The 27,227-nt window shown below is 41.2% G+C and overlaps 4 protein-coding genes and 1 non-coding gene across 9 annotated transcripts in view; 2 read left to right on the forward strand and 3 right to left on the reverse strand.

Annotated features, from left to right (window-relative positions):
* LOC127612741 (protein kinase C alpha type-like) overlaps positions 1-3,446 on the reverse strand; it is a 152,053-nt gene extending 148,607 nt beyond the window's left edge. The window contains exon 1 of the mRNA XM_052083522.1: positions 3,434-3,446. The gene's annotated coding sequence lies outside the window, so the exon portion shown is untranslated. The remainder of the gene's footprint in view (positions 1-3,433) is intronic.
* Positions 1-6,440, forward strand: part of LOC127612719 (nucleosome-remodeling factor subunit BPTF-like) — a 41,082-nt gene extending 34,642 nt beyond the window's left edge. For 3 of the 4 annotated variants that reach the window (XM_052083480.1, XM_052083479.1, XM_052083481.1), the window contains exons 34-35: positions 888-1,074; positions 3,184-6,440. In XM_052083480.1, coding sequence (XP_051939440.1) covers positions 888-1,074; positions 3,184-3,220 — 224 coding nt within the window. In that variant the 3' untranslated portion in view covers positions 3,221-6,440. Of the gene's footprint in view, positions 1-887; positions 1,075-2,486; positions 3,142-3,183 lie in introns of those variants that run through there. The other variant, XM_052083482.1, reaches the window with a different exon arrangement.
* Positions 6,441-8,575: 2,135 nt separating this feature from the next.
* On the reverse strand, positions 8,576-15,376 carry LOC127612763 (UPF0450 protein C17orf58-like). Its single transcript, XM_052083556.1, has 5 exons — positions 15,237-15,376; positions 14,133-14,762; positions 13,444-13,530; positions 12,513-12,704; positions 8,576-11,004 (listed from the first exon to the last, which is right to left on the reverse strand). The coding sequence occupies exons 1-5, from the start codon at positions 15,304-15,306 to the stop codon at positions 10,817-10,819; spliced, it is 1,167 nt and encodes a 388-aa protein (XP_051939516.1). The 5' UTR covers positions 15,307-15,376; the 3' UTR covers positions 8,576-10,816.
* An 892-nt stretch (positions 15,377-16,268) lies between these two features.
* Positions 16,269-16,341, reverse strand: trnar-ccg (transfer RNA arginine (anticodon CCG)). Its single transcript has one exon. It is a non-coding gene; the product is annotated as a tRNA-Arg (tRNA).
* Positions 16,342-18,003: 1,662 nt separating this feature from the next.
* The window catches only part of LOC127612738 (E3 ubiquitin-protein ligase SMURF2-like), a 45,509-nt gene continuing 36,285 nt past the window's right edge, over positions 18,004-27,227 (forward strand). For both annotated transcript variants that reach the window (XM_052083514.1, XM_052083515.1), the window contains exon 1: positions 18,004-18,428. In XM_052083514.1, the coding sequence (XP_051939474.1) occupies positions 18,377-18,428 (52 nt within the window). In that variant the 5' untranslated portion in view covers positions 18,004-18,376. The remainder of the gene's footprint in view (positions 18,429-27,227) is intronic.

Genomic DNA, 27,227 nt, shown 5'->3' on the forward strand with positions numbered 1-27,227 from the left:
GATTTACTGCAATATTTGCTGAATATTTACTGCGATCATGACTTTTCTGCTGTGTTAGTGGTTAGGTTAATGATTTTCCAATTTGCATATAAATTTGGATTACGCTGCCGCTGTACGAACGAAACTGTCATTAAATGGAGGACCCTTTCTTGTAGTCTTATTTAGCACCCTTTGTGGAGGTCGCAGTGTGTGTTGCAAAAACGTAAACGAAAGTGATATGGTTTTTTCTCAAGCTTGAATTCATCAGCTGGAAATGGCTCTCTTCACTTTCATTCAGTTCTTTACAGTGTTTTGAAAATGACACACAGTCTGACTAGCTCAAACATTCAAACCTGTAGCTGCCCGAGGGCCTGCAGAGAGGAAGCCCTCCATCTCAGATCAAACCAGCCATGTAAATGTAGACTTGTGTCAACTGGGTCTTTTTGAAAGTTTACACAAACAAAACCGTTAATGAGCTGGCCTGGTTCTGCCAGACTCCCGGTGGAAAAGAGACTACCCTCCCATACACACTTTGCTCCTGTAAGTCCAGCCACCACAAGAAAAAGACCCTGTTAGTTTTTTAAAAAGAAGGGGTGGGGGGCGTTTTGGCCAGTGAGTCCGAAATTTTGGTCTCTCCGTGAAATCTGATGATTGAGAAGAAGGAGGTCCTTTGATATTTCCCCTAAGTCGCACGCCACTGGATTCCTGGATGGGTGGTTTGGGGTTGTCGAGGTTACCATGTCTGATGTGTTTGAAGCACAGCCTCGAAGCTGTTTCACCCGCCCACGTTATATATGAAGCCAATTAGCACGCTTCCTTTTTTTAAACCATCCCCATCATGTACTCTGCATCCAAAAATCACATTGCAAATACCCTGAGATCGTGTCTGTTCAATGCACTTTTCTTAGATCTTTCCACCATGGAGGAGAGGTTACAGAAGCGCAAGTATGTCAGGCTAACGGAGTTTGTGGCGGACATGACCAAAATCTTTGACAACTGCCGCTACTACAACCCCAGCGACTCGCCCTTCTACCAGTGTGCCGAGGTTCTGGAGAGCTTCTTCGTGCAGAAGCTCAAAGGCTTCAAAGCCAGCAGGTAAGAAGGCGACACTTGACGCTGCCAGACAAAGCAATAAAACATCACCCCACCGTGGCCTTTCCCTGTGCGGTCGGATTTTTTTTCCAAGTGAATGTCACAAAATTCACATGTAGGCATACTCTGTTCCAGTGGCATTTAGAAGAAGTACGCTGGTGTCAAACATGAGGCCTGTGGGCCGGATCTGGCCCGCCCAATCATTTTATGTGGCCCGTGAAAGCAAATCATGTGTCAACTTGCTAAAATCTGTATTGGAATGTCAAATTGTCATGTGTAATAAATTAAGTTAAATTGTGTTACCCCATTTACACTCACTTGAACAATAAATGAACAAACTATGATCATTAACTTGACTGATTTCAAAACTAGTAATCTGTTCATTTGTTGTGTACAAGTAATAATTTTGTGCCCTCACTGTCATAGCGGCCCTCCAAGGGAAGACGCAACTCCAAATTGGCCCACGACTAAAATGAGTTTGACACCCCTGTCCTAAATCAAACAAAAATCCGGAGCAGTGGCACATAACCGCTGTCCCATGAAAGATTATCATTTGTGTCCAGTGAAGTGATCCAGTCTCACCGAACTGGTCCAAAAATTCTTATTCACGAAAAAGAATGTATCTTTCTTTCTTCATCTCTCTATGCTAGTGACGTGTCGTGACAGAGGCAAAACAAGTAACTGTCACACAACATTAGCTTTGTGTTCAACTTCAAAAGCCAGATTTCACACTTGGTGAATGAATTTGGGACGTCATTATTTCAGTATATCTACTTCATGTGACATTTTGTTGGTTCTGTTGGGCGATATATTTCTCACTTAAACTGTGTGCCTATGCTCAACAAAAGCTGGGAGCACTGTCTTAGACAAACAAAATAAAACATGATTCGTGGGGGGATGGGGGTGGTCTGATTTATCAGCATTCCAAAGACATAAACAGGTATACTATAATTTTTCTTAGTAATTTTATTGTGCCTCTCAAATGTTCAATATGTGCACCACGTGTGATAGAATACACACAAAAAAAACTTTCATGAAGAGTTTTATTTTACGGTGGAGAGGTGTTTGGTGATGAGTTCATATGCCGCATACACACGGTGTATTTAATGACATATGTCCTCCGTAAATAAAACTGCTTTCATTTGTCTTCATGGGCGCTCGCAATCCCCCTTTTAAAAATTTGTACAAATTGGCAATAAAATTTGCCAATTTGAAACGCTAAACTCAGTCGATTAAATCCGACAGCCGATCAGTCAGTCAAGCGCTTGTACTATTTACTTTTTGCCACATTTTTCTCATGTAAAATTAGCTGTCTTGTCTCATTAAAGGTTGGGACATACTGCTTTTGACCAGCAATGTTCTTCAGCCGCATGTATTTACTCCCACCGTTGTCTCTTTCTGTGTCTCTTTTTCAGATTGTGATGTCAAACTCCTGGGTGCCAGGGTCAATCTAAAACAAAAACAGACTAATAAAATTCACGGTTGCTGGGGTTTTTTAATTTTTTTTTTTTTACTGGTATAAAACAGCAATAAAATGACAAAACCTTCATATTGCCCGATCCCACATTTGAGGAACAGCAGCCATGTTGGATAACAAGCTCAAAGAGAGTTATTTGTTACTGTACCTTGACAAAGCAGATGACTGATATTTTCAAATTGGATACAACATGAAATATAAGCTTAAATCGTCTCTCTTTGTCATTTCAAAATTAATTAATATATTTTTTAATTTGTTCAGGCTATTGGCCCCAACACGCTGCCGTGAGACATTTTACCTCATATCGTAGTCACCAAATGATTTAATTGGCTGTATGTTATTCCATGAAGTAATTATAGGCACTATGAAGACAGTTTCAAAAATGTGTGTACTTTTGTCCTTCCAAAGGCGATTGTAGTCGCGATCCTACAACATCGGGCCCCACTTCCCACTCTGTTTCACCAACATGGCTGTTTGGTCTGCATCAAACTGTCTGACCCACTGGCATCCAATACATGTTTTTTTGTATTTTCACTAGTAAATATTTTTGTTATATTGTAAAGCTTTTAATAAAAAAAAAACAACAACAAAAATGAAACCACCCACTGTTTTTCCTCTCTTTGCCGTCTCTGTAGGTCTCATAACAACAAACTACAATCAGCAGCCTCTTAGTGCCCTCTTTAAAAAAAAAGTTCTAAAAAAAAAATAAAAGTAGGATACAGATGACCGTTTGATTGATTAAACCTTCCACGCTCCAAGTTGTGCTGCGTCGCATGAGCCGAGGTCAGTTCCAGACGAAAAGCCTTCCCCTCAATTGGACAAACGCGACAGTGCCACCACTCCAAAGGGAAGGGAAGTGGACCATTAAGCCATCCAAGGTGCCAGCTGGACTTGGTGACCGAGGTTCCCACCTTCAGACCAGTGCGGGCAAATGGAAACATCCAGATGCCGAAGAAGTGAACCAGCTGGACTATTTAGGTTCGGTTTGCTCGCAGAAATGGTAATTCTTTCAGCTCTCGCATTCTGATGAGAATTTAGAAGGGAATAGCACAAAATGTGCAGCACCTTGTTTATTTTTCTTGACTTTTCTCCAACAACGTGTGTTATCCTTGACCTTGACTGGCAACTAGGTGTACCCCACCTCTCACCCAAAGTCAGCTGGGATCGGCTCCAGGTTACCTGCAACCTGAATGAATGACAAGGAGTACATACTTGCCCTTAAAAAATGACGGCCACACAATTCAGAATATATTATACTTTTACACAAAGGAAGCTCAATTCTACCATTTGAATTCATTGCAATTCATTGCATTCATAAAAATTGTTCCAGGTGGTCACTGTCCAATGAAAGGCATGTCCAGGTACCTCTAAATAGTTTAGATTATTATTAAAATGATTCGTATCCATGACAATTTCAATTTTCATCAACTATTCAGTATATCTGTAAAGTAGTCACAGTGCTTCACTTTATGCACATTTTGTTCAGTTTCAGCCTTGATGCACATTTGGCAGCGATGACAGCCTTTAGCCATGTGCCGTCTTCATCTTCTGTAGTTTTATGGCGGGTGGCAAACAATATACATTCGGCCCACCCACCGGTATGAAACTCGAATCAACTAAGATTACGAAACCACTCTGAAAAAACAATAAACCTTAACTCAAATCCTGTTCAAATTAACGTCGCCACTGCTGCTGTTGCCAACAGCAACCCCACCTGCGGCATTATGGAATAAATGGCAAGGGGAAATCATGCTTTGCGGACATAATAAAATCATAAAAATTACAAATATACATTTTCTTACTAAACTTTCAAATGCATTGGTGTCATGCTACTTTTTTTTAACTTGAGTATGTGCAAGTCAATACCCCAAAGCATGGGAATTTTTTTTTGGGGGGGGGTAGCATTTTTTTCTACAAGTTCATTGGACGTACTTGCTTATCAAAATTGTTGACTTCACATTAATCGTTCCACGCTTCTGTATGTTTGTGTTCTCACATGTGCTGTCAACTATGGGACCTTAAATGCCAATCTAAATCATTTAAATTCCAAAAATTGAACATGGGATTTTAAAATTAACTTGTAGAAACATCTCAAGGGTGGTCAGTGGAAACAGGATGCACTGGAGATCAACCGATTTTTTTTTTGTAATTAAATTGACAAATCCATTTTGGAATAAGGTTTTAACAATACATAATCTTGAAAAAGTGAAGCACTGAATACTTTCTGGATGTATTGTCTCTTTTGAACACTGGATGTGGCTTTATGGAATACAATAAATACTTTTGGACGTGGCAATTTATCAAATGTGTAAAAAGTAATGAAAATAGAAATTTCTCTAATGAACATCTTCAATAATGTCCTCTCATTGTGTCACGGCTACCAAATAAATTCCAAATCAACAATAAAAATACACTACCTCACCTAATTTTGCTAGAGTAGAGAATCTTCAGTTTTTCACCTATTTACAGTGTACTTTTTTTGTTCAAAATCCTTCGAAATTCTCATCAAAGAAAGATCAACCTGTAGCATTTCACTAAAGTAGCATCCTTTGAAATAGAATTACCGTTCTAGCACTTACGAGACTGTCCATGCGCTTGGTTCACCAACCCAAATCCCCTCTTAGTGCAGGCTCAGAGTCTCTCATTTAGTCATCTAATTTTGGAGTGCCTCCAAGCACCATCTTAATGGGGGTGTGGGACTTAATTGTTAACATTTTTGTCTCCCAGTGTTTAACGTCCGTCTGATAATCCCATTCGTGAATGTCTCGAAAAATCTTCATCGAAATTCCCTTGAGTCGTCTCCCTGACTTCAAGGCCTCAAGCAACCCAATTGGTGCCACATGCTCCGACATTCCCGTCAATGTTTTCTCTGCAGGATTAGCATCATTGCACTTAACTATTTTAGGAAAACAAACTTCCTCATTTCAGTCATTTGGGAGGGGGGCGGAGGAGGGATTCCTCGTTTTCTCCCTAGTCTGTTTATTGTGGTCAACCCTCAGGTCATGCCTTTCCAACCACCGCCCGCTTCACTTCCTAAAACCCTCACAGGAAGTTGCAGAAAATAGTGGGTAAAACTATTCAGGCCTTGGGAGAGGGTTGAATGAACCCGCATGTACTGTAAATGCGTCCAAAGACAGTTGTGTCCATCCTTTCTGCTGCATATTTCCCTGAGGTCAGCTCGCGTTTGTGTCTCAACTCCTGCTCAAATCACTCCAGTAATTGGATTGTTGACATTTCCTCTCATAAGCTCAATTACACTGCGGTCTGTGGCTGCATGTGAGAGAGGAAAACAAGAGCCGGGGACCCTGTCGTCTTTCTATCGTGGGTTTGGACACAAAATACGGTAGTCTAGCTGCATTTGTATGGTATTGGAAGCTTGTGATTGTCTTATTTGAACCGGTGGAGCAGTCACATGACAGAGAGTCAAACTTTCACTCTTTCCTGTGAAGTAATCGACTACTTACCAAATCTAGACTTTTAGACTTGTCCAAACTTTGAAATTTTCCACACTTTAAACCAGCAACTACGCCCACTGGTATTATTGAAATATATTTCCTCTTTAATTGCAGTGAACTCTACTGTTGATTTGTGAAGTTGCTCTTTATATTAGAAGTGGTAGAATGAAAGTGGCAATTATTGTGAAGAATGAGTTTTTGTTCTTGTTTTTTTCTTTTGGTAAGGAAGCAACTGGTCCAGCATAATAATGATCTTATATTGACATTGCATTTCTTGTATTATTTATTCATAGCGACAAATGGTTCTCAAATTTTTTTTTAAATAATGTAACAGCGGAGGAAAAAATGCATTCTATGTTTTTAACAGATTTTAAAAGAGTCTTTTTTACTTAAGACATTACATTGTAGATAATAAAGAACTGTTTTTTGACACCTGCTTTCTATGGTGTTTCATTGAATCAACAAATAAGTGAGCTTGAAGTGCCTTGCCTCTGTAAAAACATACGTAGACAAGTTTTAGGAAATCTTACCTTGAAGTACCTCTGTACTGCAACAGACTGACTACAACATGCAGTATCATCTTGTGTAATTCAAAAACAGTTGGACCTTGGACATAACCTTGTGGCACACCACAACTTAAAATGCAATAGTATATCCTTGTTCTGCGACCCTAGTGAGGATCAAGCGCTTCGGAAAATGAATGAATGTATCCTTGTTCATTGACATTTTCTGCATCAAGATAAACTTCTAAAACATTTCACATGTTTCATCACAATACATGAAGCACTGTTTTTGGGCATCAACTGTATTTAGATATGAAATCTGAAAAACACTTGTCTTCTCATGTAAGAAAAGCACGGTAGAGCATTGGACATCAGAATCCATTTAATATAGTGTATCACTTCCTGTTTATTTCTTGTTAATTTGTTCTATTTTCAGACTAGATTTAGCCAAAACAGCTTCTGTGTCTAGAAAACCCAGCGCACATCACAATACATCAGAATTAGAATCAGCTTTATTGGCCAAGTATGTAGAACACACAAGGAATTTGTCTCCGGTATAACACGCTGCATTAGTATCATAGTAAACAAGGACATGACAAATAGGTATGGAAGGACATTTCGTAATGTAAGTGAACCGTAGTGCGGCGGTACCACCCAGTGACAACTGTGAGACAATGTGCAAAGTATCAAGCAGAGCTAAAGTGATCAGTGGTAGAATACAATACTATGACAGTTTGTACAGTTGGTGCAGAAAATCATTGAACCATTTTAGAGTGACCAGCAGCAGTATTTGTTGTACCAGAAGAGTGACTATGTCAGTGACTGTTTAGGGAGTTAATGGCTAGAGGGAAGAACCTGTTTAAGTGTCTGCTGGATTTGGTGTGCATGGATCTGTAGCGCCTGCCTGAGGGGAGTAGCTGGAAAAGGTGGTGGGCAGGGTGCGGGGGATCCATGAGGATTTTCCGTGAAACAAACTAACAACATACTTAAAACAAAGTAGGGCTTAAGACATAACCTTGGTGAACACCACAGAAAAAGTGCATTTGCTAAAACATCATTTTGCTTATCAACATATCCTGCATTAAGATGAGATAAACTGCTGGGATGATCCACGTGAAGGCATAAGCCAAACAGAATAGGGCTTGGGACTGAACCTTGGGGCACACCACAATTCATAAAATGCAGTGGAACCTCGGTTTACAAGCTTAAAGGGTGCCATTGCTGTTTTAAAACTGTGAGCACGGTTTGAATGTTGTCTCACCTCACTAATCCCTCCCTCGCTTGAGTCTCTGACCAAAGTCAAGCCCTCACTTACAAGCACAAGGAGTGGACTGTAAACAAGCTGACGTTAGCCGTCGTTGCTACATTGGCAAGATGGCTTGGTCAAAATGGAGTGTGATTACAGTCATGGCCAAGAACACTGCCATCAGATAATGCACCACTTTTCCCAGAAAATTTTACCAATTGCAAATTATTCTGTATTCACATTTCTTTTGTCAGAATTGGAATAACACAAAAAAAGTGCAAAAAAATCAGATAATTGCACAGAACTCCAAAAATGGATTGGACAAAATTACTGGCACCCTGAAGCTCATATTTGGTAGCATATTCTTTTTGGGTGGGGGAGGGGGTGAAATCAATGGCTTCCTCTAACCATCAACAAGTATCTGACACCTCTCTGCTGGAATTTTTGGCCCACTCTTTTTTCGCCAACGGCTCCAAGTCTCTCAGGTTTGAAGAATGCCTCTTCCCAACTACTGTTTTGAAATCTCTCCACAAGTGTTCTACGGAATTTTGATCTGGCTTCATAGCTTGCGACTTCACAACTCACCAGTGCTTTGTCTTAAGCCATTTGGGGTACTTTTTCACATGTGCTTTGAGTCACTTTCCTGCTGTAAGACCCATGACCTCTGACTGAGAAACGTCTTTCTCCACAGAGCCCTCCTGACATTGCTCCTGCAAATTTTTGGGTAGTCCTCAGATTTCATTATGCCATGCACACAGTCAGAGCTTCTGGTATTAGCGAAGCATCCCCAAAACATCTCCATCATGTATGCTTCTGTGTCAGCAGTGGGGTCCTCTTGGGTCTCCTACCATCGTGTCCCTTTCATTCAAATGATGACAGATTTGTACCTTGTGTCTGTAGGTGTGCTTGAATTTGTTTGGAAGTGTATTGAGGTTCTATATCAAATGAACGATCCTTTGTTGAAATATTTCATCATCATTTTCCTCTTCCATGAATGAATGAATGATTTTATATATACTTATAGGAATGAAGAATTTGTGATTTATACGTTTTATGGTGATCCTGAAATTTCACATGATAGCCACTTATCCCTAACTTTTTGGGCGTAGTATTGGCATCTCCTGTGCTAAGATACAGAGTGGGGTCCAGGACATAACCTTGGGGTATACCTCTACAAATTAAATACACTAAATGACTTCTTTTTCCATGTCATGATAAAGCTTGGGCAAACGGGGTTCATGAAACTTTGCTCCAACTCCTCTCCCTAAGCATGAAACCATGAATCGAGACAGCCAAGCTCGGCATGATCAATGAATCCTTAGTGTTGACAAGCCCACACCAACTCTCCTTTGATCACATTTCCCACGGTGACCTTTCATTTTCACACCACTGGGCTACTCCGTCCATCCGCCAAAGTGCCAAATAAACACAGAGGCTGGAGTGGATGCTGAGAGATGACCACAAGCTCAATATGTTTTCAGCCCCCCTACCAAACACATACTTCCTCCATGTGGCTTTGGTGCAATTACACATCACGCAAGTTGCAAATTACACCTCCCCCTCACTCCTTATTTTCTTTCTCCACTACACCCCTTGATGAGGAATGTTCTCCCACTGTGATGGTGGCCAAGATGTGCAGCGGGCTCCTGTTTCCTCCCCCATACCCCCACCCCACCCTACACCACCACCACCAACAGCCCTCCAGCGCTGATCCCAGATAGATGCTTCTTCCACGGCCTGGGGACCCAGCGGACCAGCTGACAAACATTCAGAGACCAAACTCTTTTGGAGGCTCGAGCCATCTCACTAAGTAACATGATACATTTAAGTGGCATCCAAGGGTACAAAATAATCAGTTTAATAATTTCATCTGTATGCAATATTGAGTGCAAATAATCACCCTTCCGTGAAACGCAGGGGCGGAAAACAAACATACTTCTATAGTCCAACACGCATCTTTTTATTTTTAACTAGGGCAACAAATTAGATTGAGGACTCTAAAGTGGAGGACCACAGCATAAAAGTTGTGATGGGTTGCTGGAGAGATGTTCAGACTGCCATTGCGTCGTTGAGCAAAGCTGAGGCAACACTTGGTCAATAATGCATGATCTTTAAATGTCACACAAAACGTTGGAATTGGATGAACACAACAAAGGCATCTTTTTCTTCTCATGTCTAAAACGGGTACTGCATGAGGTTACTTGTACTGAATTTCTTTAATGCCGTATTTTAGTCCATGTAACATCAAAAATGCATTTCCCGCTCACCGATGACAACCATAATGGTGCGGTTTGCATTTGTAGCAATTAAGAGGCATTACATACAGTAGATCTACAGTAGCTGCCTAATACCAGAACAGAGCAATGGAATATGTGGATTATATGTTGTGTTTAGTCTGAAAGTTCCCTTCTGGATACGGGCCAATTTTATACCCTTTTTAGCTTCATGTGCCAGCCATGAATCAATGAAGAGGTCAGGTGGTGTTTGAATATCAATTACTGAGCTAATGCTGTAAATAGTACCAAAGTAGATTGGGAAACTATAAAAAAAGAACACGTGGTGGTATTTTTAGTTAAATGATGGATGGTGATAATGCACGTCACGGGGTTCCATGGAAAAGTGAATCCATTTACTTTTGTCTTTTCCTTCTTTCCTCCATCTATTTTCTTGTCGCAATTGTTCATGGTCTAAATTGGAGCAAATCCCTGTCAGCCGCAGGGCACATGTTGACAAACAAACATTCATACTCCCATTCATACCTATGGACAATTTAGAGTCTTTGATGAACTAAACGTGCATAATTTTGGAATGTGGGAGGTAGCTGGAGTACCTGGAGAAAGCCTATGTGACCATCGGGAGACCATACAAAGTCCACACAGGAAGTTCGGAGCTGAGATTCGAACCCACTGCATCTCGATCGGGAGACAAACTTGCTAATCGCTACTCGTGTTGCCTCTTGGACCTTCTTCTGGTGTAATAATACTCGAGGGTTATTTAGAAGCGATTCACATTAATATGCAATGTCTCTTCCCTTGCAAGTCGGGCGACAGTCTCAGGTTCGGGTTCACCGACACTTGGAGCGGGTGGCCTCCAGGACCTTCTGGTGCTTCCGTTTGTTGAACCTTTTCACATAGTTGCTGCTCCTGAGGATACCGTCGCCTGGTTTTAGGCGGCCCCCGAGCAGGTTCAGGAGGTCGTTTGGAAGATGCCGCCTCCGGTGGTGGATTTGGCCCATTACGATGTATCGGGTTCCTTGGGAACAAGAATGAATCGACTCAAGGACAAGTTTTTGCACTAACTTTACAAATAGCGTACCATAACAAACTTTCAGCCATTAAAAATATGCGTCACCCTTTCACCAGTACTGTCCTCAATACCAATAGCATAAATAAAAGTTATAAAAAAATATTTTATTGAGTGAAATAAGTGTTTGAATTTTAAGCGAAACATAAATCAGCACTTGGTTTACAAACCCTTAGCGATGAGACCTTTTGTAATTTTTGGTCGCCAGAGTTGCACACAGCTCAGAAGGAAGTTTGGCCCACTCATTTTTACACAAACTCTCTAAATCCTTAAAGTGTCTTGTTGCTGTTTGGAAGTGCAAAGTTTCTGCTCCCTTTAGGTTTTTGATGAGGTTATGGTCTGGAGACTGACAAGGCTACTCCATGATCTTACAAGTATTACTCAGTCGCTCTGGCAATATGTTTTGGGTCTTACCAAAACCCAGCTCTGGTGTTTGAGCTGAGCAAAGGAGGTTTTCCCTGCTCTGTACCCTTGCAAACAAAAAAAAAAAACTGACCGAAGACATACTGACGAATTCATACCTCCACACTTTACTGTGGATGATCTTTGGCTCATGACATTTTTTTCTTTACTCTCCAAACATGACAGGCGCAGTTCATGGCAAATAGCATCACTTCGGGTCTGTTTGACCGCAGCACTTTCAGCAGGGTGATCTTGCGGGCAGTGCAACATTTCAGAACATTCCTGAGGTCCATATTGCCTTCAGATAATCAACAGGTTCCTGCTGTGTACTTTGAGGCTACTCATCTTTCACTTGACCATCCTTCACCCCACCACTCGAGCTCTTGCATGAAACTCCAGAACAAATTGATGATTCTTATGTATGTCTTACACTTTCAAATTATGGTCGATAGCCGTCACCTTCTCACCAAGCCTTTTGTAGATGGTTTGTTGATGACATCATTTTGCATCTTTATAATCTTGACCTTTACGTCTTTTGACAAAATTGTAGTCTTGCCAATGGTGTTGGAGATCGGAAGGTAAGAAAGTGGATCCTAGATGAGTTGGCCTTTAAAAATGACAAGAGAGCAGGAGTGTTGAGAAGTGGCTGATCTCCCATAGCTTTGTGCCACATGGGCACCAGCCAATCTGTGGGAGCCAGAATTGTGGCAAAATTGTAAAGGAGACTTTTAGTGACCCTTTTCTCCTGTTTCGTTTTTTTTAAATGCATTTTGACTCATATTCTATTACCATGTTCAGTAAACAACCAATAAAACTTGAAACTGTTCATTTGTGTGTAAAATAAACTTATATCCCCTACCTGATAGTATCTATCTAGTCAAGTACGTTGTTGCTCATTCTGCTCAGTGTAAATTGCCAGTCGTTGTAAATATTTGTGATTCTTTGAGATGAGTTTTCTTGTGCACTGCCACTGTTAACTTTGCTGGTATAGAACTGGAATTTCACCATTCTGAGACTAATAAGCACTTATTCTATTCCAAGCAGCAATCACTTACCAAGTTTGATATCAGGACACGGTTTGCTGCACTTGTAAGTGTCCAGGACCAGAAGCCGCACTTTGAAGAAGAAGCTGTCAGGGGTGGCGTAGAGGCGACTCATCTTGTAGAAACCGTCGCTGCTCACCATCAGAGTAATGAGACGAATCCCTTTACGCAGCACATCAATGTCGTGGACGACCCCGTTGACAGCTGATTTGGGCGGGGGATGAACGTTCAAGGTATCATAGTTGTCAATATGCAGTTTGTGACATGTTGGTTTAGTGGTGTGCTGTAAGATTTTTCTTAAAAAACCTGCCTCGTTTCAATAAAGGTTAGCCGAATATCTTCAGAGCAAGCGACTTTGTAATGAATGACGAGTACTCAAAGTCAACAATCAATGCGACGTCAGTCTTTGAAATAACATGGCAAAGTTTAGGATCACGCTTATTTCAGATGATGTTGCATAGAATCACACTAAAAGGTCATAGATGGTCCTCCTCTCTGAGACTTGGGGGAAACTAAAGACCTGAATCTCAAGACAAAGCATCAACAGTAAACATTCTTCACTTTCTTTTACGTAATTTGTGTTTGTGTTCATCACTCTGTCCTCTCATTCCGTCTGCTAACATTAGCTACATAAAGAAGAAACAAAGCTAACCTTAAATCTTAGATTAAATATTCGATTAGCACCAACGGCAAGCAAAACAAGGTAATGTCTTGGTGCTCATGAAACAGTTTTTTGATACTGTATCTCTGTAATACGTCTTGATCCTGTAACTGAAATTGGGGTCATTTCTACATGGTTTTCATGGTGTTTAAATGTCTGAACGCGGTCTTCTGATGATACCAATCTACAAATAAAGCGAAGCACCTGTCTGAAAATGTCTCGTTTGTTGACTGAGCGGAGAAAGCTACGCTTCTCGTACCGTTGCTCATCGTGTGGACTTACCAAACTCGCTGTAGCAGTAATAATCCTTCTCATCCTTCTCCTTCCTGCACTCACTCATGCAGAAGGCGTCATGGGTGAGGTCGGACTCTGCGGGGAGCGAATGACACGTTTGAATGCTTGCACTTGCCTAACTGATGTCAATAGATCAGCTCCTTCTCCAGTTAATTTGGGGAAAGAGCATCGGACCTAAAGCATGCAAAAATAGATGGGAATGAATGTGATATTCTGGCAGGAGATGCTGGAGTAGCTCATTGCAAAATGTTGAATCCGACTGATGTGCTTTCAGTTTTCATCATTTCAACCATTTTCTATAGCCTCGGGCCTCATTGGGTAGAGGCTAGCCAAGCTGACTTTTTGTTAAATGTGGTGTAAACCCTCGACTGCCCGCCAGCCACACAACCATTCACACTTTTGGAAAATGTCGAATCTCCAGTTGACCTAACGTATGTTTTGGGAATGTGCGAGAAAGCAGAGAATAAGCAAACTCTGAAAGGGAAGGCCGAAACTGATTTTGAACCCAGAGTTGTCACGAAACAAAACAAAACCAAAAAAAGTTTACCCTGGTGGTAATCTTACACCCTTGTAGAAATTCAAATTATGAAAACTGCAATCCCCAAAGGCAATAGGGACTATTTTCATTCCTAGATCCGTCCTGTGGTAACGTTCCAAGAACTAGACAGAACACTGACCTCGTCTGAGGATGTCAAATTGGTACAGGAGGCTGGAGGAGCGACGGTTGAAGCTGACGGGCGGCCGGCTGTTGTTTCGAGGCGGCGCCGCGCCAATTCCGGTTTGGTAGAGACCGGCTTTCCCCGGGCGGTTCTCCTCTGGGTCCAGGCGTCTATTTGGGGGGTCTTTGCGAGGAGAAGGTGCCGGAGCAGGTTGTGCATGAGCGGGGCTCCTGGGCCTGGAGTTGGGATAGCCCTCCGGCTGGGTGGGTTGAGGGGGACTCATGCCGCTCTGAGCGGTGCGGTTGGCGGCCGCAGCTGTTGACGCCGTCAGAGAAGGTTTGGGAAGGAGACCGGCTGTTTCTCCTCTGGTTTTATCCGTGTTCAGTTCCAGTAAGTGCTCACTTTTAGGGCCTCGCTTGCTCTTGTTGTGGACACCATGGTGGCGAGGGAGGGGTGCGAGGTCATTGTGCTTTGGCCAGACAGCAGAAGGTAAAGGATGGAGGGAGAATTTGGACTCGCCGGTTCTGCTGCTCTTTTCTAGAAGTTCATTGATGGGCAGTGAAGGTTCTTTCACCATCAGCCTGGTTTGATTGCTCTGTGTAGGGTCCACAAAACTGATTGGACCTTTCTCAACAAGAGGATAAAACTCTGAAAGTAGAACATATTCAGTTTGATTCACAGCGATTATTTACATAGATGTAGGTAAGATAGACAGATCGATAGTTAGATAGATAATGAATATAATTTAGTCTGTGTCCATTGTAAACCATTTAGAATTCTCCAATTTAAAAGAGTAACCATTTAAAATAAACACAATATACGCAACGTGAACCCCGAACTTTCTCAGCTCAAGACCCTGTTTAGCAATCTGGTTCCCCAGTTGGACTCGTTGCTTGTCTTTCAAGGTTTCTAAACTACTGATAACTAGAAAAGACATTGAATTATTGCAATAATCACAATTCTAAGCCCCTCTCCGATAAATCAATAAAATACTACAAATCCTTCCTATTTTTGAGAAACCATCATAGCAACTGATTGAACTGAAAAAAAAATACTCCTATAGCATAAGCTTTAAAAAGTGAGGGTTTTTTTTCCCCCAAAACAAAACAAGTTTACACTTACCATTAACAAGTTCCTGTGCCTTGTGAAGACGGAACACTAAGAAAAAAACAAACACATTAATCCTCATCATGGTTGGTGACTGTTGTCTTGGTTGAGACACACAGACCAAGGTGTATCGCAGAGCTGAGCCTTCACGGACTTTTATACACCACTGGGAAGGGCCAACAGCATAAGCGGGACGTCCTACTCCCCGGCAAACACGCACACACACAGAGATAAACAGTACAACTCATGACACTCTTTCGATTCATAAGCGAATTCTTTTACAAAAATACCTGTAAGAGAGCCAATGTTCACCGTGTCTGCTATGACTGATGACGTTATCATGCCACGGGTGTCGTGTTGGCAGTGGGTTAAAAAAGTGTTCCTCAAAATGACTGCGTGATTTAGACACGCGCACACGGACGCGCGCGCACACACACTGTGGAAAGAACGACTATTGATTATTGATACTATAAAATGCTGATTTTGTTTTATGTTTTCCCACTTACAAAGCAGGTAGAGGTCTGTAATTTGTATCAAAAGTACTCTTGAGAAAGAAAATCTAAAACAAAAATCCAGAAAGTCACAGTCGATGATTTTTAAATATTTTTAAATTATGCATTTTTATCGCATTTTGTCCCATGACATAAGTATTTGATCGCCCATCAACCAGTATGAATTTAGGCTCCCAAAGGTCCCACGGGTATTTGTTGAGTTTTCGTGTTTATTGCTTTAAAAAAAGAAACCATTTGATGTAACATGCGTTTGTGTTATGGATTCCCGCTTTTAAACGTTTGTCATTGTTTCGAAAGTATTTGATCGCCCATCAACCAGTATGAATTTAGGCTCCCAAAGGTCCCACGGGTATTTGTTGAGTTTTCGTGTTTATTGCTTTAAAAAAAGAAACCATTTGATGTAACATGCGTTTGTGTTATGGATTCCCGCTTTTAAACGTTTGTCATTGTTTTGAAAAAAACCCCCACCTTGTTGGCAACTCTAAATTCATGAGGAACCGTTCTTAATTTGCGTCAAGAACGCATCCCATAAAAACGACCCAGATGGGACTCGAACCCACAATCCCCAGCTCCGGAGGCTGATGCCTTATCCATTAGGCCACTGGGTCGTCGTATTACGTTGATGTAAAATTTTTACTTAATAAATTCAAAGACATTTCAAATGCCGTAATTCTGATTCTTTATTTTCGCAATGTTCCAAACAATTAACTGGACGCTGATTTTTTTTGGGGCGACGTTGACTGCTTCACAGATTAATTAATCGTGAAATAAAGGGACGCTCACTAAATATGTCCACTAGATGGTGGTATACGCACTTTGTAAATTTTCGATGTTCGAGTCAATTTATGAATGAAGCGTTTCATACTGCTATACGCGGTGAGGATTTTCACCCTCGCAGATATATTATAAATAACCACAATCAACAACATTAAGTTAAAATCATTAATATTTCTGGAAAATGCTTTGAGACATGGTTTGTAGGGACGATTTTCACATCGCCCACATATAACCAACCAAGATTTATGTCTCTGTTGGTGTGTAACTTCCAATTGTTTGACATATCCTCCTGAGACCTTCAATTCATACATCCATCCATTACCCGATATGCTTATCCTCACGACGGTCGCGGGCATGCTGGAGCCTATCCCAGCCGTCAACCCTTCACACTGACAGTCACACCTAGGGAGAATTTAGTGCTCAATTAACCTATCATGTATGTTTTGGAATGTGGGAGGAGTAATTGGACAAAACCCATGCAGGAACGAGGAGAACATGCAAACCTCACAGAGGAAGGCCGGACACAAGAATTGAACTCCAGACCTCTACACGGTTAGACGGACGTCTAACCAGTCATCAACCGTGCCGGCCGATTGATTGATTGATTGATTGTCATTTCCTGCCTCCTTGGAGCTAAAGTAACAGTTAAGTAACAAGTAAGCCAAGTAACAGGTTTTATAAAATATATTTTTACTGAAGGATGTACAGCATGTCTACTGAAGTGATACGTATTAATAATAGCAAAATATCTTAATAATATATGTTTATAGGTATATAATAAAATATTATATAATATTTGTCCTGGTCAGACAGTTGTGTTTTGCTGCAGTCTTCATTTTGTCCCAGCATGAAAACAAAGTTCCTTTGATCCCATCCACACACACGAGGTATCATTGGCGAGGCCAGGATGACTTTTACTGAGCAAATCAGGACTTCGTCGGGTGTAGCTCAAATGAGTCAAATGATATACTATCTAACCAAAATCAAATTAATAGGCGGGGTCTCAGGACAATACAATAATAACATTATACTATTATATTTTAACACATATTTCAACTGATTTGATTCAAGTTTGCTGTGTATGCAAAAAAAAACGTGTTTCATCTGGATTATACGTCCGTCCGTCCATCCACATCCGTCCATCCATCCACCCAAGCGTTTTATGATAAATTCATTCGTCAGTTTTGATCATTTTTAGAGAACACGTACTAAAAAGAAGTGCAGAAGTTATAAGTAACCTGTAATATTCTTGTTAATTTGTATACTTCACCTGGCAATACAAAAGGACACTTACGTTGTCAAGAAATCGGAATTTTATAATCATCTTTTCGAACCATTTTAAAATTAACAAGATTACGGTTGAAACACTATGATTTGGGTTTCAAAGTAATAATAAAACCCAGATGAACCCACAGTTTCCATATTTTCTCGATAAATACCACTAGCTTTGATTTATTTTGAAAAAGTACCGGATGTTGTTTTACCAAGAAATGCTTTACGTGCCTCTATCTGTCTTGCACGACTCCACTCACTCATTACTGAGCACCCGAGCCGTAGGTGCTTGTCCGGATGGAGGGTGAACCTTTCACTTGATTTTTTTTGTCCTTTCATTTTGCTGCGGCATGCAGAGTATTTGGCATTGTTCTGACTGACGTGTTTTTTTCACGTAAGGATGACCATTTTCAGCCATGCGCTTGTTCGTGACGCCGTTCTGTCTAGTATACACAGGCCAGTGATGTGCTATGGTGATACAACAAGCTAATACGACGCTAGCAGGGGGGACTGATTTGGGAGACACCTTTTGAACACCTCAGCAAATGATTCGTACACTTTGTTAATTTTCAACACGCTGGAACACCAAGGGGGATGTCTAACCAAGGAGTTCGGAGGAATGGCCCAGTAAAGCTGCGGTTGACAGGTAAGCGAATTTCAACCCCCTCCCCTCTTCCTTGTCCCCCTCCCGCACCGCTCGTGAAGCGTTAGCATGCTATCCACCCTAGCTAACTAATGCTGGTGGTCAGCTGGCGATGTGGAGCGCGTGGCACACATATTTCTTACCTGGCGTGCACTTTTAGACATTGAATGTCTCCTTGTGAACACTCACGCAGGCATTGACGTATATGTGTTAGCGGGGAGCAAACATTCATACGCATAGGTTTTCGCACTGAAAAGAACCCAATGAATCACTCACTCGTCTTTACTGACGACGTTCTGGCAAAGGCCAACAGGATCGAAAAATGTAAAGCAAATAACAACATGCAAATCGATAGACGCTGAAGTGAATGCATACATTTCCCCAAACAGGGAAGTATTTAGTCATTTGAGGGCCCAAGGCAAACGGGTCCTCTATGTACAACTCCACCGACAAAAGGTTTCATTTCAACTCCACACAAGGTCTTCAAAGATAAATTCCTTCAAATCCCCCATTAGGATTTAAGACTACACTGATCAACCATTTCAATTGTATTTTTTTATTGTTTTATTTGTAGGAAATTCAAGTAAAGTCCTACATTTTTTTGGCCTGATTCCGAATCTGCTTTTGTTTTTCAAGCGTATCATGGCGGCATCATCATCATCATCATAAAATAACAATGTAAACCACTATGATAATAATATGTCATGTAGTCTTGTGTAGTATTTGTAAATTAAGGGTTAGGTTCAGCAACAGGTGGATTTTGTTCCCTCCAACTACGTAGCCATAAATTACAGCACGTGGGAAATAATAAAACCACAAAATTAAGAAAGAACGGAAATATGACCCCCTTTGAACCCAAATGAAATTACATCCTGATTTGCCCTGTGATCTGTATATGAAGTACAGTATTTTCATTCCATTTGGTAATTTGATTGCATTGTAATTGTAATACCAGGATCTATGGAAACGTGACTGGTCTTCCTGTCTTTCTGTTGAATCCGTATTGCACATTTGTAACCAGGTGCTTTTTCTATGGGGAAAATAATGATCTACATTTACCCCTATTTTCAAACACGCTGCAGACCAAAATAGTAACTGTAATTTTTTGTCAATTTTCTGCACTGTCGATTTGGAGCGTTGTCCTGTAGAAGAAAAAAAGGAAAGAAATTTAACATTTTTTTCATGGGAATCTAATTCATTAAAAAAATTAAGATGAGTTCATTTAAAAAATATTGATAGTTCTAAAACTGAAAATTTTAACATCCCGCTTGTTTCGTAGAATTTTGTGATGTCACAATGAATGCTTAAAACGCTAAGTCAGTGTTTTTAGTAAGTTAACAACTAATTGAAATTGAAGTGTCTTGATTATCAATTTGTGGTTCATTTGCCTTTATTTTAGCATAAGCCTAACGTGTACGACCAAAACATTTATGTTAAACAATAAAATGTAACGACAAATCTGTTATTGTTCATTGTAATATAGATAAATTTATTGCTTGTTTGTGTTCAGAGGAAAATGACTTCATTACTGGGGCATAGGGGATCACAGTTGGATTATATTTCAAAATCCTTCAGCCCTACTCATAAATCAAGGTGTCACTAATGAAAATAATGATAGTCATGTCAAATTACGTGCTCGGTGTGAAATTCTGGCCTGTTTAGATAAAGACATAGCTGTTATTCTGATGTATGAATGGCAACAGGTGGACACGCAGTCCACTTTTCATAGTTCTGCCTGTCAATATTCATCACTGCCTTGATGAATACATGAGCAAAGATGTGCAATCTGTTATTTGTGGTAAATAAATCATAAAATAATAATTTAACCCTAAGTCTGCATTAAACATGGTCCAAGCAAATATTTGGACAAATATTAACTACATCGCCACCTCTCAATTTTAAATCATAGTGTAGAAGCCGAAGGCATGTGTATTCATTGACTAATCACGCCGTTACTAATCACCCCATTAGGTCACGCAAAGCAAAAATATCTGAATCAAATCTTGCATTGGATGGTGTACCTAAGCTTGTGGCCAATCTGTGTGTGGTTTGTGAGACAGAGACTTGTGTTCCTGTTGCCATCTGTATAATGTGGAGCGATTCTGTCTACAATCAGATCCTTCAGCTTGGCCTGTGTGCTGATAAATGTTGACTGTACTCCACATGAATGACACGTCTCCTTGATATATTTCTCACCCAGTGCATTACAGCAAGGTGGAGTAATGAGATCTACACATTTTAAAGCCGTTCTTTCTCCACCCCAGACTTTTTTTTTTCTCCCCTCCATATGGGGAATGGTTTTAAATGGGTCGTAGTGGTCTTAAGACGGAATCCCAGGAATGTGAAACCTCAGAGAGGAAATGTGAGTCTTGCCGATCATAGACATATCCTCTGTCTGTCTTTGACTTTAGGATATCCATGTAGGCCCAATTCTTCATTGATATCCTGCAAAATTGCTGAGCCGTAAACAAAGACATGCCATTTATGCGCTTTTGTCGTTTGCACAGAACCCAGACAAAAGTAGTGTTGCAGCAACAGCCTGCTTGTTCACACAGCAACACAGCATCCTGCCACCAGATAATAAAATCCATGACAGGGTCTGAAGTAGACTTATTAAATACTAGGGGGAGGCTCACTTGTCAAACCTTTCCAGCATTTGGAACTACCCTTACTCATATGCGACGTCTTGCCTGTTTTATGGTTCGAGCACCTCTTACACCGCCTCGAAAAGCCACCTATTTTCCATCATTTTTGCACGTTGTTGTTCTGTATGAACTTTAGGCGGCCCGCTGCACACTGAGCAATGCAGCTGAATGTGACTGAATTGGACCACCGCGAAAAAAATGACAGTTGCCAACGTATGGCCGCATGTCAGTCGACATGCTGCATTAGGGAAAATGCTACCCTGTATTCATGTTTTTCCACATACAATATACTGTACTGCCCGCCCCCCGACCCCATTGAACCGTAAAAACATGTCATGATTGTCATTGCCTTAAAGAGAGAAACGGGTGTCGAACAGGAGAGAGTGTGGATATTTAGAGATGCTGTTGGTGGTAAGCGACTGCACCTTTGCATTTCTGTGACGGACTTTCTGAGCTTTACTTTCTAGCCACAGGTACTTATGACAGTGTAAATCTAGTTGCAAGTTATTGTATAACACAATACATTCTTGCGGTATTGCATTCGTCTTGTCTTGTTTGTCCAAAATAAAGGCGTTTAGGTGTTGTGCATTTGGTTATGTGAAGCTCATTGAGTTGCCTGGTGTATGAAATGTGCCATATTTGCCTTGCCTTGTCTTGCCTTCTTTTGTAGTGGTCTCTTAATAAAGTTAGACTCAAATGTAATCACATTAGAGTTGGCTCTCAAAATATATTTGCAGGTTTGTTTTAATTTTATTTTCTTCAGACAATTGTACCCCCCCCCCCTCCCCCACCAGTAGAGAGCAAGTTCTTATTTGCTGACTTTTTCGGCAACTAGGCAAGAGCTCTTTCTCTTTAGTCAGGATTGAATGACAGTTTTTTTTTGGGGGGGGGTTGTAGTCAACAATAATGTGATGAAAGTCGAATTGAAGTCTATTAATACACAACAACAATGATAATCTTTCAGCTTAGTACAGCGCTCCCAACCCTTTTTTCCCTCCACGAACCATTGTCACATAAAAGCACGTTTCGATGGATAGGTAAAAAAAAATAAAAATAAAACCAAATGATTTAAACAAAACGGCTCACTATTAATCTGAATGCAGTTTGTGCATTTTTTTTGTCCGCTTTAAAGAGTCAACTGATCTCATTTTGTGTTCTGTTCCATCACATGATGTTTTATGCTGAGACATCGTAGCAAGGCTTCAAAAAAATTAAAGCAGTTCCCCGTTTCACTGCTTCTATTTCATTTGTGCTTTTTTTTGTATTTTGGAATGGCCTTGTTGCTTGTTTTTGCAAATGACTGTGAAATTGGTCTCATTTTTGGTTAAGTATTTCCACACACTTCTAGCATAGCATGACCACGTCCCGTACTACAATAAATTCTAAGACATAATGTCATAAAGTGCCACAAGTGTCATGGTGTTGCCGTATGTTGGAGTCGGAATAAAGTTCTCTTTATTACACAATGGTTTTTGTCCGTGCGTTATTATAATATCCATTATGACATAGCATTTCGTCAACAAAGATGAAGCTTGACTTTGCACTGCTGCGCTTGTTCTTCACCACCAGCCATGTGGTCCCACTCATATGAATATTTTAAGACAAGCGTCAATAGTAATAGCCAAAGCTAGCAACGCGAACAGCTCTTCTCATCCGCAACCAGCTTATATTCATACACTCAGACCAGACGTATGAAGACTGTGTCATCTTGTTGGCCGGGCATTTTGATGCTTCCCAGAGAGTTGCAGTTCAGCGACTGCAGCAGACGGGTGAGTTGAACTCTGTAAATTGGTCGATTGGAAGACGAGATGATCAAAACACCTGATTAGCAATTCGTCCATTTCAAGCTTCAAAGATCAAGGATCAATAATCAGTTCAACCTCTAGTATGTACTTTATTGGTACGAGTTGGCTGTGGCGGCCGGCTCGCTTGTTTTTGTGAAAGCTCATGTGCATTTTTGATTGGGTCTTGTATCGGCAGTGTTGCGACGTCGTTCGCCAAAGATTTAAGTTTGGAATTGCGGCAAAATCAGTGGCTAACAGTCAGCCACTCATGAAGGCTAGTTTCCGAACTCCCGCACACTGCACAACAGTTCACTTGGTTTCGACTGCATCGCTTGATGTGTGGTGGGTCTTACATAGTGCTCGTAAAAGCACCTACGTATAAGGCAAAGCCGTCAAGATAGCCCAGAGGAGTGAATTGTAATGTTCACTTCTCTTGCCCTGTTTTGTTGAAAGCAGTTGTTCTTTTTGACACACCGCTGACGCCATTGTGCACCTAATTATTGGATGAGAGACAGTTGTGTCAATATCCCGTTTTGTATAAAAAGCAAAAGCATATAATTCACCCAACATCTCTCTTGGTTTTGATATGCCAATTGTACAGGATCTTTTTGCATAAAAGGCTCTTCTCAGTACTATGTCAGAAGACAGAACATTGTTGGGTTGAATTGGCTGTTAATACCCAACAGTGACAAATGGTGACTTTTCCAAGCACTTTCCAAGCTTGTGTTTGTTTTAGCAGTGTGTGTGTGTGGGGGGGGGGGGGGGGGGGCTCATGAGAGTGAGCAAGAAGAATTGCTTCTCACTTGCACACACTTCACGATCCCAGCTGTTAATTTCAACTTGTGCCGTAGTTGCAAGCGTGACACGAGTGTTTAGTTGTGGCTGCGCTTGACTCATTGTGTCTGCAACAGTGCGCATTTAAACCTAACATTGGGTACCAACCACAGTCTGCATTAGCACTGCTCTGCTTAGTGTTCTCATAGTTTGAATTTTTGTCTGTGTCACCGCACAAGGCAATTTTCTAAGCAAAAGACTTGGGACAGCATTTTCAGCTGTATCTCTCGGGCAGCTCTTAGCTGTTTTCAGACCGCAGGCCTATCTGATTCCAATCAGATTCCTCCTCACATTCGCTGACTGTCCACAGTGTGATCAACAAGTGTCTAAATGAGATCTGGCTCTGTTCAGACCGGGCCATATTATTGACCCACCTGACAGGTTGCTGTAGCAACTCCCAAAGACTGTGTAACCTGGCCCGTGACCCTTACTCATGATGGAGCATACAAGTACTCCTACAGAGTACTTTCTTCCGTCCAAAGTTAAATATTCCTTTCCAAGTTGTCAGTTAACAGGCGCCTGTGTCTACGAGAGTTGAATCTTTCTTTCTGAGATGTGGTCAGGTACCATGCGTTCGTGGGTCCCTTCACCTCAAATTGACCCCTGATTCTCTGTGCTTCAATTGGGTGCAAGATGTCTGACCACAAGCATTTCGAGGTCAATCAAGCAAGTGACAAAATGAAACTTTAAAACATGATAACATTGCGTTTGTCTACTTTCTCTAACAAAATTACAAGTGATTTATCAGAAAAACACTCCCTTCTTCATTTACATGTCATGCCTCTCAACCCAGCCCATCGATCGATATGCTCCTCAGAGGCCAAAACCTCTCGGTACAAACAATGGATATATTGTTAATTCAATGAGTATACTTCACATGAATTGAGACACTGGAACAATCTCAAGGACATCTTATCGTGTTGCCCACCCGAAGTTGAACATTCCTGTTTGTACTATCAGTTAACAAGGCTCGGTTTCATTCAGCTGAAGTTGGCCCTTCCTGTGTGCTCTAAATACACACGTTTGAGGTCAATCAAGCATACAACAAAATGAAACTTTTAAATATGATAGCCGAGTTTGTCTATACTGTACTCTTATCACTCGGTCAAAAACTTTTGTTGTGCTCACTACGCTGAAATTCTAATAGGTTGAAGTGAAATTTGCTGAAGCCTCACTCACGGCGATTATTTGAATTTTTTTTGGAAGTTGATTTTTTTTTCTCTCGGTTGACAGCTCTGAAAATGGTCTAGGGGAAAAAAAATAAAGTCCTTGACTTTGTTGACACATCGACTGCATTACATGTCCTGACATCACGTCACCCTGCAACTGCAGTTTTATCTAAAATATTTAACTGAAACAGTTTTCCTTTCCACATCTAGACAAATCAAGAAGGAAAACAAACTTTTTTTAGTTGCCCGATGAGACAATGGAGTGTCGTTCATCCCCAACAGAACTTGCTGCCTAGCATGTCAACATAAGTCAGTTCATGCGCTCTCACAGAAGGGTGTGTTTTGTTTCATTTTCTTGCACTGGTTGGAATCTGGATCCACTCAAAGGAGAATGACATGAGATGTATGAGGGGATGAATCCTTTCAGTCGCTGACACTGCTGCAAGGAGGGGGCCGGGGGGGTGGGGGTATGTCCGCCTCTGTGATCCATTAGCCTCCAGTTGGCGTGCAGCAAGCCAGTCAACTACTGGAAGCATAGTCTTCCTGTACTCGGTGAGCGTGCAACAGACAAGGGAACACAGAGCTACATTTTTCATCGACTGTCATGGTTCGCCTGTGTTCTAATGTTTGGGGAAACCAGTGCTTGGTCTGTGCGTTCATGGGACTAGAAGGAATTAGAAGTGGGTGGTTAAGATAAAGATTCAGCATCTGCTCCTTTACCAGCTTTAGCACAGGTCAGTTGTGCGCATTTTCTCAGCTTCACGCCATTTCTGTCCATGTATGTTTTGTGTTCCCAAAAACAGGACACAAACCATTACTGCTGCACCATACGGTATGGTTACAATTTCATCGTTTCAGCTTCCAGTGGACTGGATGTTTTCCCAACAACAGCCCAGCCAAAATCATGAAAAACATATCTATAGAAAGATATGGTGGTTCGGCGGCACTGAACACAACAAATGTTACAAAATTTAAGATTTGAAACGAGTCATGAAAAAACCTTCCTCGGTTATGAGATGTTTTTGAAAAGTTTGGAGACGAGCCTTCTCGGTGACGCTTTCATGCACTACTGGAAGGATTCTGCCGGGATCCTCCACAGTGCTGTCGTTAAATCCATCCTGATGTCGTCCACATCTTCAAAACGGGACCCCTTATGCATAGCTAAGAGGAAACAAAATCACACAGGGCCATGTCAGGTGAGTTACTCCGGAGGTTGCTTCAGGCTGCCAATGTTCTTCTCAGCCAGGAACTGTCAGGTGCTCGCTAACGAGTGGAGTGGTTTTCTAGCCCACAACCTTCAATCTGTGTCTTTTTTGTTAGTTTCGATTTTCTGGTGCTCTTTACATGATTTATTTCATTACATTTGGCACAATCCTTTTACAAACAGCCTTTGATTTATAATAATGTGACTGTGATGTGACTGCAGATGTATGAAGCAGAGTTGACGATCGTGACTCATCATCACGAAAGTGATGACACCTTCCCGTTGTGTTTGATCGACATTTTTAAACACTCAGATGACAATGTTCACTCTATCAAATAAACTGCACTATCACAGACAGTACACTAGTTTTTTTTAACCAATTCAGACCTTTCAAGGATAAACACACCTTTGTCTTTTGTCTTTGTAAAGCCCCCTATCGGTACGCCCCCCCAACCCCCTACCTTTCTCACTTCTGCTGTATTTAGCACCCTTTCATGCACATTTTCAATTTCAAGTCGCTTCAATCCTCTCATCGTTAATTGTAGTAACAAGCATAATCAATAATCATGGCAGTTTTGTTGTGCTCTCCTCGCAAGCGCTAGCCTGAGCCTTTGCCTGTTGAAGTCGGCCGTTGGTATTATCTGCTTTTCCGATTACTTTTGAACTTGGTGGCATCTGTGTACTTCTGAGCAGGAAAATGGAAAGACTGAACACCTCAATGTTGCGTAACAAAATCTAACCCGGAGAGAGGAGGTGGGCTTTAGCATGCTGTATGCCTTAAACTTTCCAAGAAGAGGGGGAGGATTTTCCTGCAAGTGTGTGTTAGAGAACTTTTCCTTGTTAATTTTATTTCAGGTAGAGTTACACTGGAAGTAAAGCTTCACTTCATTAATTAGATATGTTAATCTTTCCCCAACTCTCAGTACATCTGAACTGGCCTGTTGATTCATGAAGAGTCGTGTTCTCGTCTGGAGTCGCGACATGAGAAATCTAGTTTATGGTGTCTTACTTGACTCCACTATGCGATTGTCCCAACGCACTTCTTCTCTTTGCAGTTTCTCATCACATCCCTGCCCTTTTGTTACGCTGTCTTTTTTGTCTGTCCTCGTTCGTCTTCTTCCCTCAAACAGGAATCTGGTCCAGACACTTGACAGATGAGTCAACTG

The sequence above is a fragment of the Hippocampus zosterae genome, chromosome 13, assembly GCF_025434085.1.
Source record: "Hippocampus zosterae strain Florida chromosome 13, ASM2543408v3, whole genome shotgun sequence".
Taxonomy (NCBI): Eukaryota; Metazoa; Chordata; class Actinopteri; order Syngnathiformes; family Syngnathidae; genus Hippocampus; species Hippocampus zosterae.

Excerpts from the sequence above, each read along its gene's own strand:
- LOC127612763 (XM_052083556.1), bottom strand. The coding sequence starts at position 15,306 with ATGATGAGGATTAATGTGTTTGTTTTTTTCTTAGTGTTCCGTCTTCAC. Across the intron at positions 13,531-14,132 it reads ATTTGACATCCTCAGACGAG|AGTCCGACCTCACCCATGAC; the intron begins GTCAGTGTTCTG and ends CGCTCCCCGCAG. Across the intron at positions 12,705-13,443 it reads TTACTGCTACAGCGAGTTTG|CTGTCAACGGGGTCGTCCAC; the intron begins GTAAGTCCACAC and ends CGCCCAAATCAG.